At 59.3% G+C, this 16,836-nt stretch overlaps 1 protein-coding gene across 3 annotated transcripts in view; it reads right to left on the bottom strand.

The window, feature by feature from the left end:
• Nucleotides 1-2,079: 2,079 nt before the first annotated feature.
• The window catches only part of CXXC5 (CXXC finger protein 5), a 34,599-nt gene continuing 19,842 nt past the window's right edge, over nt 2,080-16,836 (bottom strand). For 2 of the 3 annotated variants that reach the window (XM_032197054.1, XM_032197055.1), the window contains exons 2-3: nt 6,976-7,987; nt 2,080-3,095 (exon numbers count right to left, since the gene is read on the bottom strand). In XM_032197054.1, the coding sequence (XP_032052945.1) occupies nt 3,051-3,095; nt 6,976-7,761 (831 nt within the window). In that variant the 5' untranslated portion in view covers nt 7,762-7,987 and the 3' untranslated portion in view covers nt 2,080-3,050. Of the gene's footprint in view, nt 3,096-6,975; nt 7,988-8,110; nt 8,130-16,836 lie in introns of those variants that run through there. The other variant, XM_032197056.1, reaches the window with a different exon arrangement.

Here is a 16,836-nt window from a genome sequence, read left to right as displayed (position 1 = left end):
TTGGGTGCTGCTCACATCTCCCTCCACTCCCAAGGGGATCCCTGGAGCATTTGGGCTGCCACAAAGCTCCAAATTGGGGTGATGCCTGTAGAGGTAGGAGGGACATGTGCCCATGCAGCATGTTCCCATGGCTGCACACACAGCACCAAGCACAGGCTGGTTGGGGGTGACATGGTCAGGACCCCCCAGCTCCACACCTGACCCCCAGACTTGGGAGGAGAAGGGGGACACCTGGGTCTGGCCCTGCAGGGCAGCCCATGGCTATGGCTGCTGGGGGATGAAGCAGCTCCCTGCTCTGCCTCCCATGGGGTCGGGGCTCTGCATGTCACTCTCTGTTTCTGCCCCCTCCCCAGGACGCTCTCTCAGCATGGGTTAAGGGCTGACCCCCCTTCTCCCCCCTCCCCCCAGTATTCACAGTCCCAAATGTTAGCCGCAGTCATAAAAACACAGCCAGACTCCTTTTCTCCAGAATGCACCCCCACACATGTTCCCACTAAGTGATTTCTGCTGTTGCCCAAGCATCACGAACTGGGAAACATCTCCCCACACACCCTTGCTAGTGTCACGCTGGTGCAGGGCTATGCGTGCCCCGGGGCACGAGCAGGGTCTGTCTGTCCACACCAGCCATGCAGATCTGTCCCTCACCGCCCTGGCTTGGCTCCATCCCCACGAGCTCACCATCCCGGGCACGGGATAGCAGCGCACGGGGCACGGCGGATAGCAGTGCCCAGCTCCCACCCACGCTCCTGCCTCCAGGAGCAGCCGGCCGTGGGGGCAGCCAGGTCGAAGGCTGCTGGAGATGGAGGCTGGGGACATTCTCCTGGGCGCCCTGAGGCGCTTCCTGCAGTGCCTGTCCTGGGCAGGTCGCTGCCCACAGGCGAGGAGCCCACGCACCGTCCTTCCGTCGCTGCCCTGTTGCCCTCCCTCCCTCAGGGTGCACATCTGGCCAGCAGATGCTGGAGCTGGGACAAAGCTCAGCTACATCCCAGGGCTCGGCACACCAGCCTCCTCGTTGGGGCAATGCTCCTCATACTCCCGTGCAGCTGGCACCTCTCCCTAGGGGTAGGGAGTACTCGTTTCCACCCCCCCCGGCACAATGGGGAGCACGACACGGCACCCCAAGCCTTCGGATGCCTGGAACAGTGCCACAGCCAGTGTCCCCTGTCCCGCTGACCCAGGGTCCTGCACAAAACTGGCCTGGACACCTGGACAACTGCTTCCCCAACACCGCCACCACCTCACCTTACCTTGAAGAGTTCCTTTCTCTACGGGTTCGTTTTGTACTTGTCCTGACAAAACGAGTCTCAATGCAGTTATCTGTGGCATGTTAATTATATTGTTTTACAAAAACAAATGGCATGCGCTCCACGGCAAAACTCCAGGCAGGTCAGGCTGTGAAATATACCTGGGAGGAGACAGGGACGGCTTAACCCAGCCACTGCCGGGATGAAACGTGCAGATCTCGGCGTCGGTGCAGTTCCTTGGTTATCGTTTCATTTCAATGCTGCGTCTCCCTTGCCGGGATGTGGTGGGGTCCCCATGGTGCCGACACTCTCCCTGTTGCTCGCAGACACTGGAGTACAGCTGGGTGCAGCGGTGCATCTCCACGGGAGGTGCTGAGATGTCCTGGTGTCCCAGCCCTGGGCAGGCACAGGGTCCACGGTGAGCCCCTGCCAAGGGGCTGGGCCCATCCCAGGGGTGGGAGATGACGAAAGGCGTGGAGTGGCAAGCTCAGGAGCTGTAGGCTATCCCCGGGGTACCCTCGCAGAGACGCAGCATCTCCCCTCCCTGCACGCCCACAGTGCGGCGATTCCCTCCCTGCCGCTCCAGGGCACGAGGAAAGGGGGTGACCACACACACCCGTGTACCAGGGGAGGATCCTCCACCGCCCGGCATGGCCACCGTGCAGCCTTTGCTGGGGACCCACCACGAACCACCAGGAGCAAAGGGACAGGAGTGCATCTGGTGCAACAAGCGCACAGAGGCCATGGGTGCCGGCCGCTGCGCAGGCAGCACAGCGGGCACGAGGGGGCCAGAACTGTTTGAAACGGGGATGGAGAGAAATAACAAAGCTGTAAATCATGACACAAAACATGCATTCATTTTATTCACAAAAACAGCCTGGATCGCTAAAACATTACAAACAGCATTTCAATTTAATGATGTAGAGAGCTGGAGAGACGGGGATTTGAACAGAAGAGAAATATCACTTTTCATAACTGCTTCAGCACAGGTCCTGCAATATTATTTTTATTTTGATTTTAACTTCAGTAAGTTTACAAAAATTACTTCTAGAAGTAAACCATTGCAATTAGGATTTTTTCTGTATGCAGTATTTCTTGTTCTATATTAATAAACTAACAATGACATTTTTTTCTTTTTTTTTTATTCTTTTTTTCCTTTTTCAAAGACCACCATTTTTTGTAGCAATTGTTTTCTTCCATCTTTTATACCAAACCTCTTGCTGGTTAAACTTACATACGTGAATGGCTAGGAGAAGGGATACTACATCGCTTTAAACATATTCTCATTTATAAACATGAAGTTGAGGCATTCTAGAAACTATCCACTCTATTGTATGATGGGAAATAATCAAATAAAAAGTATAAATGAGGGTGCAATTAAACAACTGTGCTAAATTACAGTAGTGCTTATTAGTAACTAGATTTTAAAAGGTTACTGTAAATTTACATTCCCTACACAAGTACTGCATCTTTCACACATAAACAACATCAACACCAAAACACAGAAAGAAACTGATTGTCCATACTCTGTCTATTAAGTCTTGGTACTTTACAGATCCATTGTTTTTTTCTTTTAATTATTTTATTTGAAAAGCAGTTAAATGTCTGACTAGGACTCGAAGATGTTAAACAAACGCAAAAAAAAAAAAAAATTATAAAAACAGGAATGAAATTTGCGAGAAAATATTTTTGGTTCTAAAGAGACACAGGTGCATCCATTCATTTCAGCCAAAAATCCCTTGCCTGAGACAACACAAGCAAGCAGTGACATTGCACTTGGATGACAGAGCTTTGGGATTCCCGTTCCTACTGAAACCATCTGAACGCGGCTCCTGTAGGAAGCATCACCTTCTGGAAAGGAAGAGAGACAGGGGAGGGAGGAACAGAACAAAGAAGGGACAAGGCGTTAGGCTGGGGCCAGCTCAGCTACCTCCACGCGCAGCCGCTGCTGGGGGCCGCCGGCCCGGCTCCTGGGGCAGCAAGTGCCCAACAGCAGCACCAAGGCCATCAGGGATGGCCACTCCGCCACACGGGCTGGCAGCCCACACGAGGCATGGCAAAGCCCACCCAGGACACTGGTCCACAGCTGTCACGGGCACCTGGCCCCGCTGAGGCCAGGCCCAGCACCCCCGGCAGGCTCTGCACAGGGCCACCGGCAGCAGCTGAGCTGCTGCAGGGGCAGTGGCAGAGGCCTCCATGCCGGACACCGGCCTGCGTGGCCCTCCCCGTAGCACCCACCCAGCCTGACTTCCCTCCTTCCCAAGCCCCTCTGAGGGTGTGGGGGGGAAGGTCTGGCCAGCCTTGGGCTCCCCAGGGGGCACCTGGAAAAGCCACCCCCCGATTGTCCCCGCACCACGCAGACACAATGGCATGGCCTCCGGCTTCCCCTCCGGCCGATAGCAAGCACAATGGCTGGGCCGAGCCGAGCCGCCACTGCCGTGGCAGGCACAGCCAGCTCATCCTGTCCCCTTCTGTCCCCTCGTGTCCTGTCCCCTCCAGTCTCCTGCAGCCTGCCCACCACGAGGGCCCTGGCCACCCACCCATGTCAGGGACGGACAGACAGACAGCAGGCAGAGAAACCGAGCGCCCAGCCACATCCTGCAGTGCACTGCATCGCCTCAATGCCCACCCCAGCTGGCAGAGAGCTGTGTGAGGGCACGGGGAGGGAAACTGAGGCAGGGGGTAAGCTGGCTGGGCTTGCACAGCACCTAAAGAGGGCTATGATGCCTCGCAAGAGCAGCCTGGGGCTCTTGCTGCACAGCCCCAGCACCACCTCTCAACATCTCGCTAAATTGGGGGGGGGAAGAGGGATGAAGCTGGCCACTAACATGGTCCAACCCTGACCAGGCTCAATCCTGCACGGGACAAAGTGCCTGACACCAGACAGCACCTCTCTGAAGCCACCTCCAGGAAAGGAAAGAGGAGAGACCTGGCATGGGGAGAAGGCTCCAAGAGAAGTCCTGTGCTCCTCTGAGAGGAGGACCTGGCTACCCAGAAAGAGGTGGGACATTTCCCACCTCTTTGCTGGATAGAAGTGGGAAGCCAGAGTTTATGAGACCACAGGTGGCCTGTGCAAGGACCATGATGTTAGCAAGGCCAAGTGATGTTAGCCAGAACACAGCAACATGATCACCAAGAGGATGCGCCTCAGATGGGACAGCAAGCCAAAATCTAGGGCACCCATGAAAGCTTCCTCCTTCAGTTTCTCCACATCCAAATGAGCACAAGATACCAAAGGAAAACAACCCCAGGCACTGAACCAAGGCTTGGTGAGGCCATCCCTCTTCCCAGCCCATCCTGAGCTCACTCTTCCTGGTTAGGAGAAGCTGCAGGGAACCAGTGGGTTTTCTGAATCAGCCTTTCTTGCTGTCCAAGCGTCCCACCTGCCTCGCTGGCCCTAGAGCCTCAGCCCGCAGCCACCACAGCAGGACACCAGTGGCGACTGGTTATTCAGGCTTTTTAGACGTGCAGATAAAGCTTAATGGCAGGATGGGGATTTAGCCTGATTTTTATGTTGCCATAAAGGTTTAATTCTATTTTTTTTTTACTGCTTGATTTTAGATCAATGTTTAATCACAGCTGCGGCCCCTGCCCGGGCTCTCTGAGGATGCTGCTATCCACACGTGTGGCTGGCAGGCTGACACAGCCCAGCAGGGTCACTGCAGGCTGCTCTTCTCCCTGTCAGCTCTAGCACAGGCCCCCATGGTGGGGGACAACGCTTCAAAAAAACCTATGAATTTTTCAGCTCAACTTCAGCACCGCCACGTGCTGATGCCCAGGCGGGACCAGCAGCCCATGGAGCTGCCCAGGTATCAGCATCTCTGCCCCCCCAGAACCACCGCCACCTCCAGGCAGGGCTCCAGGGTACTCAGATGGCAGTGGCTCTGGTGTCTGCTCTGAGGCTGGCCTAAGGCAATGCAGCCACCAATGCTGGATGATGTGGGCTGAGACCGAATGACACAGCTGACCTTGGGACATCAGCCCAAGGATCCCTCTCCCAGCCACACAGGGACACAATCTTGTTCAGCCCTACCAAGATCAATGCACAGCACAAGCTGATATCCTGACGGTGGCATTCCAGGAGGATCTGCTCCAAAAGAGAGATGCCAATGCCCCAGAGCAACCTATGACTGCTCAAGCATCACCAACTTTTCCTCAACCTTAACAATCCCGCACCCAGGAAGGACAGGCCTCAATGCTACAAAATTGAGCAGCTCCAAACTCCCAGCCAGCTGCGGAACAGGAAAACCATCAAGGGGGTGACCATTTCTTGGTCTCCCCGAGCTATTTATCGTCCCCAAACCAGAACTGTGCCAGGAGAAGGAAGCAGCTCCTCCGGCTGATGCGAGCTCTGATTCTATTGACCCGTTTTAGGACTCTTCGGAAGAGATGAACTTTTTTTTTTCCTTTCTCCCTTTTTCCAGATCACTGACTCAGCAAATTAGAACAAGAATATAATTTAGCAATACAGCGGTTTTTGAAAGACACAGTCCCTCTCTCCTCATCCCCACCGCCCAAATAGATTTTTTTTCCCCTTCACTATTCATTCAGAGCTGATGCTAATTGAAAACGTAGAACATGGTTAGGGAAACAGTGGGTTATCTCTTTGGGAAGAGCAGTGCACGGGCAATGCCCTCGTGCCAGGACGCATGATCCGGCTGATGTCAGGGTGACTTCTAGCCTTTGCCAGCTTTGTGGGTGCGCTCAGCAGCAGGAGGAGGACAAGGAAGCACAGAGGCACAGCTGACATCTGGATGTGCTCCCACAGAAATCACACCCAGGTTAGGCATGATACATGGGGGAGCCTGCAGACAGCTCTCAGCCCAGCACAGCTGCTTCCCAGCACCCCAAGCCTTCATCCACACTGCACCCACCAGGGCTGACCACGTGCTATGCCAGGCATGCATGGCCCAGGGTGAATTTGAATCCCATGACTCCAGACACCTGACCATTCCTGCAGTCCCCATGCCAACAATGCACCTTCCCTGACCGTTTTAGCAAGGCAGGGGCCATGAGGGGATGCTCCACAAGGCACCAAAGCAGGCAACCAGACCAGGGGCTGCATCCCACAGCACAGCAGCTGCCCCTGGCACTCACCCACTCCTGGCAATGCACAGAGTCAAGGATGCACCTGAGTGAACCTCACCAGACTCTGCCCTGGGGATAAAAAACATTGCCCCAGCACAGACGCAGCGGCCCCACATGCCAAATGTGCCTTCGCCTGCATCCTGCCCAACACTTGTGCTGCAGCCACTTCCCACCCAAAAACACGGGCGTCCTCGCTCCCTCTTGGAACAAAGAGCATGCTGAAGGGCTGGGCTCCTAGTGCACCGCAAACACAGGCTTCGCCACCACTACTGCTCACAAGCTCTACCCTGAAAGACACCTCTGCCATCCTTCGAGCCAGCCACCGGGTTAGAAACTGCTCCCTGGCTTGTGGAGAGCTGACACTGTGACCCCTCTACGGATGCTGGCACTGGCGTTCAAGCAGATGCCAACACAAGGGCCACCATCACCCTGGGGTGGGGAGGGAGCCTAGCGCTCACCCCAGTACATAAGGAAGGGCAAGGGCAGGGACAGGGGCACTGGGAAAGCACACAATTCGTGGTGAGAACTGTTAATGGAAAAGAAAAAAAGTAAGAAGTACCAGGTGTTTTATTATCTAGGGCAAGATCCGAACCCAGGAGAGCAGCCCAAGGAAGGGTTAGGGTGCCTGACAGGGGCCGGTTACCTCCAGTGCTGCAGAAGGCTTCTTTTTGAGTTCTTCACATTTTCGGAATTTGCAAATCTGGTGGCCAGTTTTGCGATTCCTACAACTGCTGCACTGCTCGCAGTTTATCCGTCTTCGGCAGGGCGGGCACATGCCACATCTTTTCCGTTTCTTTTTCCCCGAATTGATGGCAGATGCCAATTCATTCTGCATTGGATACTCTGCCAAGCCAGCCATATGGAGCGCGCTCTCTGCCAGAAACACGCCAGCAGGGGTCATAATGAAAAGGCCTGGGTTGATGGGAAAAGCCCCCAGGTAAGGAAAATCAGAGGGGCTGTTCATTGTCTCTGCAGCTGAGACTGCCTCCATATCAGAGATACCAGTCCCATGGTCGCTTGCTAGAGGAATATGCTCCTGTACCACTCTTTTGAGCATTTCTGTCGACTGAGCAAACTGTTGTAGGGCGTTCTGTCCTTCTGAGGAGATTTCTGACACCCTGTCTAATTTGCTCAGCATACTAGAGATGTTTTTGTGCTTTGAGGTAGAATTACTTTTTTCCACAGTTGCTTCGTTGCCATTAGTTAAGGGGTTGCCTTTCTCTGAATGTTCGCTTACCGAGCTGCTGCTACCAAAGGTGGAATAGTGGGAGAGTGGACGGGACTTCTTAAGACTTTTGTTCAAAGGTTCACTTATTATTCCACTTTTGTTCCTCCTTTCGGAGTTGACAGGGGGATGAGAGTCATCTTGATTATTTTTTTCCGTCTCTGGCTTGTTCCCAGTGTCTTGATGGGAGCCCGAATTCGACATGGTGCACGGAGCAGAACAACAAAACCAAACCAAAAAAAAAGCACCCCAAAACCAAAGCAGAAGACCCCCAAAGCCCTTCTTGTAGCACCAGCACACCAGCCACCGGAGAAAGCTTAAACGGGAACGCTCATGAACGAGGCGTATCCTCCAGGGTCGGCTGCAAAGGTCTTCAGTACAATTTCAGTGCAAAGACATACTCTGCGGCTCTGATACAAAACATACGGCTCTGGAAGTAGAAAATAAAAGAGAGTTAGTACTGGCAAGAGCAAACAGGCTTTTCAAAGCATCTCTTCCTCCCCCTGCAATGAAAGTCTCAGCGCCACAAACAAAGAAACTCCAGGGAACGGACCTCGGTGGAGATCCGTTCCGCTGCTCTTTAAAAGGGTCGCCATCCAGACAGAAATCGGGGGGCACAAAGGAAGTCCTGGCCCGGCAGCAATGTCACCGCACAGCTTAAGGGCTCTCTGTGCCCGCCGCTCCTCCCCCAGGGACTGAAACCCCAGGGAAGTCACGGGTCTCCTCTCCTGCTCTGCTCCAGCAGCGTGCGGCCCCGCAGCGGAAGGCAGGGCAGGCGCCTACAGGCTGCCCCGGAGCTGGCACACCACGGCTCCCCCCCTGCGGATGCTGCTCGCCCAGCACGGTTAGGCTGCCCTCCTCAGCCTCTTCCTGCGCCCTCGTACCCAGACCACTGGATGGGTGACAGGAGCCCCAGGGCAGCCTCAGCATCCAGCTCCAAGCCCCTCGCCACCCGCCGGTGCCGTGTCCCCAAGTGCTTTGCCCACACGGCCACCACGGGCACTGCTGCTCCGGCAGAGGTGCTGGGAGAGCCCTCTCGGCTCGGTTCCTCCCTGCAGAAGCAGCAACGCCGCAGCCCCTCGGGCGCGTCGGGGGCAGCTGGGCCCAGTGTGGCTGCAAACACTTGTTGTTGTGAAATTCCTCCTCCTCCCCTCCCGAGCACGCACGCATGCACGCACGCACAGGCACCGCCAGAGTAATCAGGCTTTAGAGGAGAAAAGCTCCAGGGCTTAGCGGAGCAGGAACCCACGTCCCCACCCCAGCAGCAGCTGGGGGAGGGCAGTGCCGGAGGGGGCCCCTCGCCTGCCACGCTGCCCTGGGGAGGCTGCGCACAGCAGCCCCCGCGCAGGCAGCATTCCTACGGCCCCGCTGTCCCACAGGTCCCCCTCGGCTGCAGCCCCTCGCTGTGCAGGGAGATGGCCACGCACGGAAGGCTCTGCTGGGACCCCCGTGCCCGGCCTCATGGTGCCTGCACCCTGCTAGAGCCCAGGATGCTTCCTCCAGACACAGCCCGGCAGCAGAGCTCTGCGCGCTGCCTCACAGCACCGCCGTTAGATGCTGACGGGGGCAAGGTCCCCGTGCCAAACACCACATTACTGGAACAGGAAGAGAGCCCATCTCACCCCGACACAGGAGACAGCTCGCCTGCGGAGAAAAACACCCCCACCCCTTGCACTAAAACCGCTTGCTTCAGCTGCTGCGGGATTTAAGATGCAGTGTGGATCGATGCAGGACTCGGGTTCCAGCCTGGAGCTCTCCAATTCACGTGGGAAGGGAGGGCTGCAGCGGCAGGACAGCCTGCCCTTCCGACTGGCGGCCACGTGTGCAGTGCTGTGGCCCAGCCCCGGGCCGGGCAGGGAGAGGTCGGCAGCAAGGCCAGGACGTGGCTCCGTCCGGGCGGCCGCGGGGTGCCGGGGAGCAGCGGGAGCAGCGGGCCCCGTCCCCATCCCCAGCTCGCTCCTGCGGCGTTAGGCCGGGTCACACCTTAACGACAAAAAGCCAGCGGCGCTGGGGCCAGGAGGGGAGCGCGGCAGGAAAAGCATCTAACGGGAGGATGTGAGATAAAGCAGCCCGGCGGCGTTATCTCACGCCCGCCTGTGACCGCCTTTCCTGCGGCCCTTCTCCTCTTCCGCCGCTCGGGGCAAAGCCCTGCTCCCCCCCTGGGCGGGCAGCTCCTGCCTCCGGGCAGCTGGCACCGAGCCGCTGCCCAGGTGAAGGAAGGGCCGTGGCCACCTGGGTGCGGATCGGGGGGTGAGTGCCAAGCATGCAACACCCAGCAGGGCTCACCCCAGTGCCACACGGCTGCACAGGGACACTCCACTTCGGCCCCTGCCCCGCACACCCGGGCAGCAGCTCACAGCCAGACCCAGCCGCTGAGCAGGGATCTGCAGCCCCAGGGCACGGTGCTGGATCAGACCTGGATTTACCAGCCTGCCAAACTCACGCTTCTGTCCTCCCCGTAATCTGACGGAGCCTGAGCTGACTGATACCACTCAGACACTTTTTGGGTCTCTTTGTTGCACCCCCTTCTTTGACACCCCGCTGCGTGGGCACTGAAGCAGGGAGGGCACTGGCTGCAGGACGTCGGTCCCAGCTGGAGCTTGCTGCTGCTGCTGCTGCCGCCAAGCCCCCCCCTCCCCGCTGCCCGGCTCCCTCCTGGCTGTGCTCCTGGCAGCCCTGCACCTCCACGCCTCTCTCTGCACAGCAGCACGCTGCGGTCTCCGTCTCCATCAGTTATTTCCAAGGGCACATCTTCCCCCGCGGTCGGCCGTAACGGCCAGCCCTCTCCAGCTGGCTGTATCAGGAACCTGCTCTCCGGTCCCACCCCGCTGTGTAAATCAGGTCCCAGCAGCTTGGAGCCCCCCCCCACACCGCCCCACACACACACACACAGCCCCGAGCTGGGGCTGAGCGAACCCCGCAGCCTCCGCCGACGTGGGCTGCTCAGCGCAGAGCCTGCCAGGAGGGGAAGGGCTTTGTGTGCTGCCGGTAAATGGCTTTCCCCAAGGACAGCGAGGACCACGGGACTCCCACCCTGAGTGGCCACGGGCAGGGCACGCGTGGGTCCCGCTGCTCGTTGTCCCCACGGGCCACCTGCAGGACCCACGGGCACCCCCGCAGCACCCCGCGGCAACCTAAACCGCCAGCGCTGCGCTCCAGGCTGGGCGCCAGCGGGACGAGGCCCCCGCACTGCAGCCCCTTTCCCCACCACCCCCCGGGGGGACGACGGCTCCCGGAGCCGCCACCGTGCGTAACCCTCTCCACCCAAGCACGCTGCCGGCCGTCGCAGCCGGGTGCCCTGGAAAGCACCCAGCTGCCGGAGCAGAGGGGCAGCCGCGCCGAGCCAGCAGCCCCGCCGCCGCACAATCCCGCCATTGTCCCAGCTGCAGCTCCGCGGCCGCCAGCTCCCCGCCATCTGCACCCGCCTGGCGCTGCCTCCGGCTCCCGGGGCCCAGGCCGCGGGGTGCCCGGCTGCGGCGGGCACAGACGGGACCCCCCCCCCCCCTTAACCACCGGGGCCACCCCACGCCCCCACACGTCTTGGCCGCTCTTCCCCAGCCCCTGCCTAGGTTGCTAATTACTGGGGTGTGTGTGTGGGGGGGGAAGGAATTAATTATCTTAATCCCGTCTTTATGATTGACCCGAGTGAAGACGGAGGTGCCCCCCCTTCCCTCTCTCTCTCCGTTCCTGCTCCCCTTTTGCGGCCCCCATTCCCTGGGGAAGGCGCCGGGTGGCGTCATCTGGGTCCCTGTCGGAAGGTGCTTAGCTCCAGACGCGGCATTAAGCAGCATGTGATGCGCTTGCTCGCCCAGGTCTTTGCACCGCACGGCTTAGGCTGGAGGCGTGCCAGGGTTCAAAGGGACACCAACAAGGTCAGGAGGCCCCAGGACGGCCCCGGTGGCCCCCGGCCCGATGCACAAGGTCCTGGGCTGTTCTGGAGACGGCTACAGAGACCTGAGCCTACGGAGACCTGAGCACCATCCCTGCGGGATCCCCTCCAGCGTGGACTGAGCCTCAGGACGGGTCTGGCAGCGCACACCCAAGGGCTCGAGCTGCCAGTGAGCTCCAAGAGAGCTGGAGCCTATGGAGAGGGCTGGGTAGCCCCAGAAACCAGCCTGGAGCTGCCCTTCCATGGAACTCCCTGCCCCAGGGACCAGGAATGCCAGCCTGGATGCTCCCTGGGAGAGCCAGCAGCGGCTCCTGCCATCCCAGCCCCAGGCTTCTCCTTTCCAAGGGCTTCACCCAAAAGAACCCAAAACCTCCAGAGCGCCGCACCCCGCTGCTCCCCTTCCCTGGGCTCAGCTCAGCCCGCCCAGCGCTACAGGAGTGCCGGCAACTCTGAAAAAAAGGTGGCAAGAGGAGCTCCCGCGGCCCAGCACCTGCAGAAGCAATCACCGAGCGGTGCGCACAGCGGCTGGCTGATTGCAGGAGCCGTTTATCCTCGGAGAGGAGCGGGAGAGGCGCCTTGCTTCTTGTAAAAATGACGGACGGTGCTTTCCAGCCCCCCTGCATTATTTCACTGTCCACTGCCCAGCATTACTGGAAAGTAATCAGCTCCTTCAGATGTAAAAACTCTTGTCTTTAAAAATAACTTCTGCTTTCCTTTAATTTTAAATAAATCAATCTCCTCCCGTAAGAGCCACTGTTCGTTCAGCCATGCACAGACACGACTGTAAAGAGAGAGAAGAAAAAAAAAAAAAAAAAAAAAAAAGAAGAAGAAAAGCTGAAGCCGAGGTGCTCCCAGGCTCAAGAGACAAAGAGAGAAAATAAAAGTTCAGCTTTTTAAATTCCGGGAGCGCGGCTCCCTCCCCATTGTGCGCTGCTTGGTGGGCACTGGGGCCACGCCATTGTCTGGCCGGCAGAGGTGGAGCAGACGGACGACGGAAGGGAAACCAGCGTCTTTTCAGCCTCTAAAAAGGAGGCACTACGTGGCTGTAATTGTGTCCACCGCGGGGTTTTTGTCCCTGCTTCCTCCCCCCTCGCCCCTCCCCGTGCAGCCGAGGCAGCGGCCAGCCACCCAGCACGGCCCCCACCTCCCAGTAAAGCACTGGGATAGACAGACAGGCAGACAGGCAGACAGACAGACCCACCACGTCACCGCCAGCCCTAACCGTTGCCGCTGCCCTGGCCTGGAGGCACCCTCACAACCCAAATTTTTTTTTGGGGGGGCTCAGACGTGACCCCTGCAGCATGGGCGATGGGCGTGATGCCAGTGGTGGGGGTGCGAGGGGTGTCCCAGGGCACCCGTGGTGCATCGTGGCCACTGAACAGCCAAAAACACGTGGGGAAACCGAGGTGAACCAAGGTAGGAAGGGGGAAATCACACCGCAGTCTCCCAAGGCGAAATGTCCCTGTAGGACACACGTTCAGCAGGACCTGTTAACAGGCAGGGGTACCATTAGAGAACGACAAGGACATCCTGCACCTACGCTGTTTGCAAGTCTTCATCTCCGTCAACCCAACAGCCCCAAAGCTCTGCCCTTCCCATTCATCCTCCCCAAAACTGGTCCAGCCAGAAGATCGGCTCCTGGGTGCGCAAAGAAAGTTACCCCCACGCACATCGGGACGTCCAGAGAGGACGGGGAGGCTTGGGGTTTTTGGGGGCAGTCTTGTAAATGCAAAGCCTCGCCCCGGGCACTTGCAGGTGAACTGGGCAGAGGTGTGACAGGTCACCGGGTGGGCAAGGAAGGGCTGGTTGTGGCAGCCGCTCTGCTCCTCTCTGCTCCCGAGGTGGCACTGGGGGACGCTAAGAAGCCAACTCCTGAATTAAAAAGGCTATGGAAGATTAAATCCAGCATCTGGAAATAGCCCTGAAAGCAGATGGCAAATCATCATGGTGCACAGAGTGGCTTCCACCGGCCTCCTCTTCGCAGACAACCGCTCCTGCGGCGCCTCCCAAGAACAGCTCTGGGCACAGGGGCAGCCGGAGCAGCGAATGCCAGGCGCACGGTGCCACGCTGCCCACGGCTCACGCGCCCACCAGGGACGAGCAGCGGGGCCACGCCGCCCTCCTGTGTGTGCCCAGAACAGCGGGCAGAAAGAAATGCCACCTCCCCAACAGGTCCTGCCTTGCACAGATACACTCAGACCAGCAGCAAAGTGCCCTGGCCTTCCCCAGAGGGCACGACTGCTGTGCCACGCACAGATATGCCACCAACATTGCCACCTCTGTGCCCGAGGGGAAAGGGAAAAGCCGACCCCATGCTGCCAGCAGCACCCCGATCTCCTCCCAGCCATAGTCCAGGCAGCTGCTGTCCCCACGCTTTCAAGGCACCCGACCTGCCCCGGTGCTCGGCCACCAGCACGGGCACCAGCCACTGCTTGAGCCCACGCGGGCCCTTGGGGTGTCCCACGGCACCCAGCTGGGAAACGTGGCTCCGTCCTGCCTTTGAGGGGTGGTGGTTGTGGATTAAGGAGTCTTAAATGTCAGACGACCAGGCGCTCCCTCGAAATCCACTTATCTCCGCTGCCACTTGGAAGGGCCAGAGCAGGGCGGTTATGGAGATAACGCGATTTGAAACGTCCATCCGAGTGTTTCAGGGCTCCATTTGCCCTGTGGACAACTCCGGGCGCCTCCTCCTCCCCCTCCTCTGCTCACACAGCTGCTGCCCGGGGACCCAGGCGAAGGAGAGCCCAGCCACAGCCAGCCCCTGCAGCCGGGGGGACAATGGGGGGCTTGGCAGCGTCGCCTCCCCCGGTGCTCTCCCTGCACGACTCAGCCCCCCCCCGGTCCCCCCACCCCGTGCCAAAGCCGCGCCGTTCGCTGCCCAAATCTGAAAACGACTGTAACTAAAACCTACCAGATTGAGACTCGGGAAGCCCCCCCCTCCTCCCCGCCGCCTCCCCCACCTCCCTCCAAATGGGATTGAACAGATCTGTGTTCGCAGGAGCCGATCTCACAGCCAAGCAGCATCTGACATTCACGCGCCGTGGCACGGCTCTGCTGGGGAGCGCTTCCATGCTTCGCCCACTCCCGGCCCGGCGTCAGCTCCCCAGCGCCGTCCCACGCCCAGGGCCGGAGGAGGAGGCACGACACAAAACGGGCGCTGAAGAGCCAAGCGCTGGAGTAAACCCATGAAATCCCAGAGGATAACACGAGGTGCTGTCCTCTCCAGGCTAGCCGGCAAGCCAGCACGGGGTCTGCGGGACGAGGAGACGTTGGTCCGCCCTGGAAGTGAGACGTGGTCCCAGCCCACCAGAACCACCCTGCAAATCCCCCAGGCCTTCCTGGAGGGAAGCCTCCAGCACGAAGGGTGCAGCTGAGCCCCCCCAGTGCCTCCCCATCACGCTGCCGAGGGAGGGGACCGACATTATTTCAAGGCGGCGATGCTCAGGGGACCGGGGCTGACCAACCCCATGGGAAGGGCACTGGGGACGTTTGCTGCCCGTGCCAGCAGCCAGGAGACACCGAGCCCGTGGCTGCAGCATCCAGGGGCAGGAACACGGCACCGCAGCCGGCACCACTACCCGAGCACTGCCCTACCCCGGGGGGCGAGAGCAAAACGGAGAGAGTGTCTCAAAGGAAAGGAACCCAAGCCCTCCGAGTGGGAGGGGACATAAAAGGGAACTGAAAGAGGTTTTGGCAGAGACACGCTGCTCTCCCTCGAGCCAAGAGAGCTGCGGGGAGCCCTCCCACCGAGCCGCCTCGCCACGGCCCTGGGCACCCCGGCAGGAGCACCGAGTGCTGCAGAGGGACCCCAGGCAGCCTGCGCCCGGGGAGACCCCCCCCCAGCCCTCCAGAGCTACGAGGCCTAAGACGTGTGAATCGCCACAGCTAACAGATGGGCCGATTAAAGCATAAATTACTTGGGGTATAACTGATAACCAGGTCACAGAGAGACTGATCAGCATCAGCAAAGCTTCTCGAAGTTAATTAAAAGCAAAGTTGTAGGCACGGCAGCATGGGAGTAGTTGTTGATGAAGAGCCCCAAATCCATCAGTGCCACGTCCAAGAGCAGCCCCAGCACCGAGGCCCCTCTTCCTCCCAGCTCTCTCAACCCCCACGAACCTCCAGAAGGTTCTGGAGGCAACGCGGTGGCAGAGCACACCCCCAGGGGATGCTCAGGACCCCCACGGGCAGCGGGGCGAGGGGCCAAGCGGATGGCTGTGGACCAGCCCGTCAGCCCTCTGCCGGCTGAAGATGTATTTGAGAGGACCTGGTAGCACCTCAGCCTCCCACAACACCAAAAACACCCCCGAGGGCAAGGCTGCTGCGCTGATAGCACACATGCAAACCAGCCCAGGGCCCTGAGCACCCGAAGAGGGCCCTCATCCAGCATGCACGGGCTGCTGCTGCTGCTGCAGGAGTCATTTTAACACCAGGAAGGTGGCTGTGCCATCAGGAAGCAGCCGGGGTCCACAAATGGCAGCTATTGACAGATGTCTAATAGGACGCAGAATAATCCCATCTTCCTCTGGGAGGATTCGGGTCGCCCTTGCCCTCACTGGGGGCTTATCCATTGTCTGGATCTGCTGGCGGTTGTTATTTCTGGTCAGCACCATGTTTTACTTGGCCATGCGTGCAGGAGAAAAATAGGAAGAAGAAGAGGGAGAAAAGGAGGAAGGCTGGATGGCCGGGGCTGGGGGTGGGCAGGGCACTGCTCTGTGCCGTGGCAGAGAGCCCCCAGCAGCACCCCACAGCCCGTGGCCACTTTGGGCACAGCCCCAGCTCAACGCAGGAGCTGCCCCGTGCCTCCAGGAGCCCCAAGGGACTGGTAAGGAGCAGTGCTCACTGCAGGAGCTCTGGACCCACAGCTCCCCACAGGTGGGAACAAACCCCAGACCTGCCTCGTCCCCCAGCCTTGGACCCCGTCCTGTGCTCCCCGGGCAGCAGCCGAGCCCCGCTGGTGCCTCTGGGGCTCCCCAGAGGTTCCCAGCACCACCAGACACCGCTCTCAGCACAGCCAGTGGCCAGGATCCGCACCCAGCCCCCCTCCATCTGAGCATAACGGGAGGGGTCAGGGCAGAAAAAGGGGGCGAGGGGAGCCCAGGAGCTCCCGGGGCAGAGGAATTCAAGCGGTGCCCCAAGACTTTGTGCTTCTCACCACCTACCCAGCCACCCCCGGCAGTGACTCGCAGCGCGTCCCCACTCGCCGGGCAGGCACGGCGCCCCGGTCCTTTGTGCGTCGGGCTTGCTTTCTAACGCCACACGTTCTGCCTGCAAAGCACTAAGACAATGAAAGGCTCCCTCCCCGCTCAGCGGGCTCTCACTCCTCCCGCCCCGCTTCCTGCAAGAGATCGAGGGCACGCTGCACAAAACCGACTCTCCCGAGCCTTCCC

This window comes from Aythya fuligula, chromosome 14, assembly GCF_009819795.1.
Source record: "Aythya fuligula isolate bAytFul2 chromosome 14, bAytFul2.pri, whole genome shotgun sequence".
NCBI lineage: Eukaryota > Metazoa > Chordata > Aves > Anseriformes > Anatidae > Aythya > Aythya fuligula.
The sequence above is the reverse complement of the archived record's forward strand: the minus strand, read 5'-3'. Positions and strand labels throughout refer to the sequence as shown.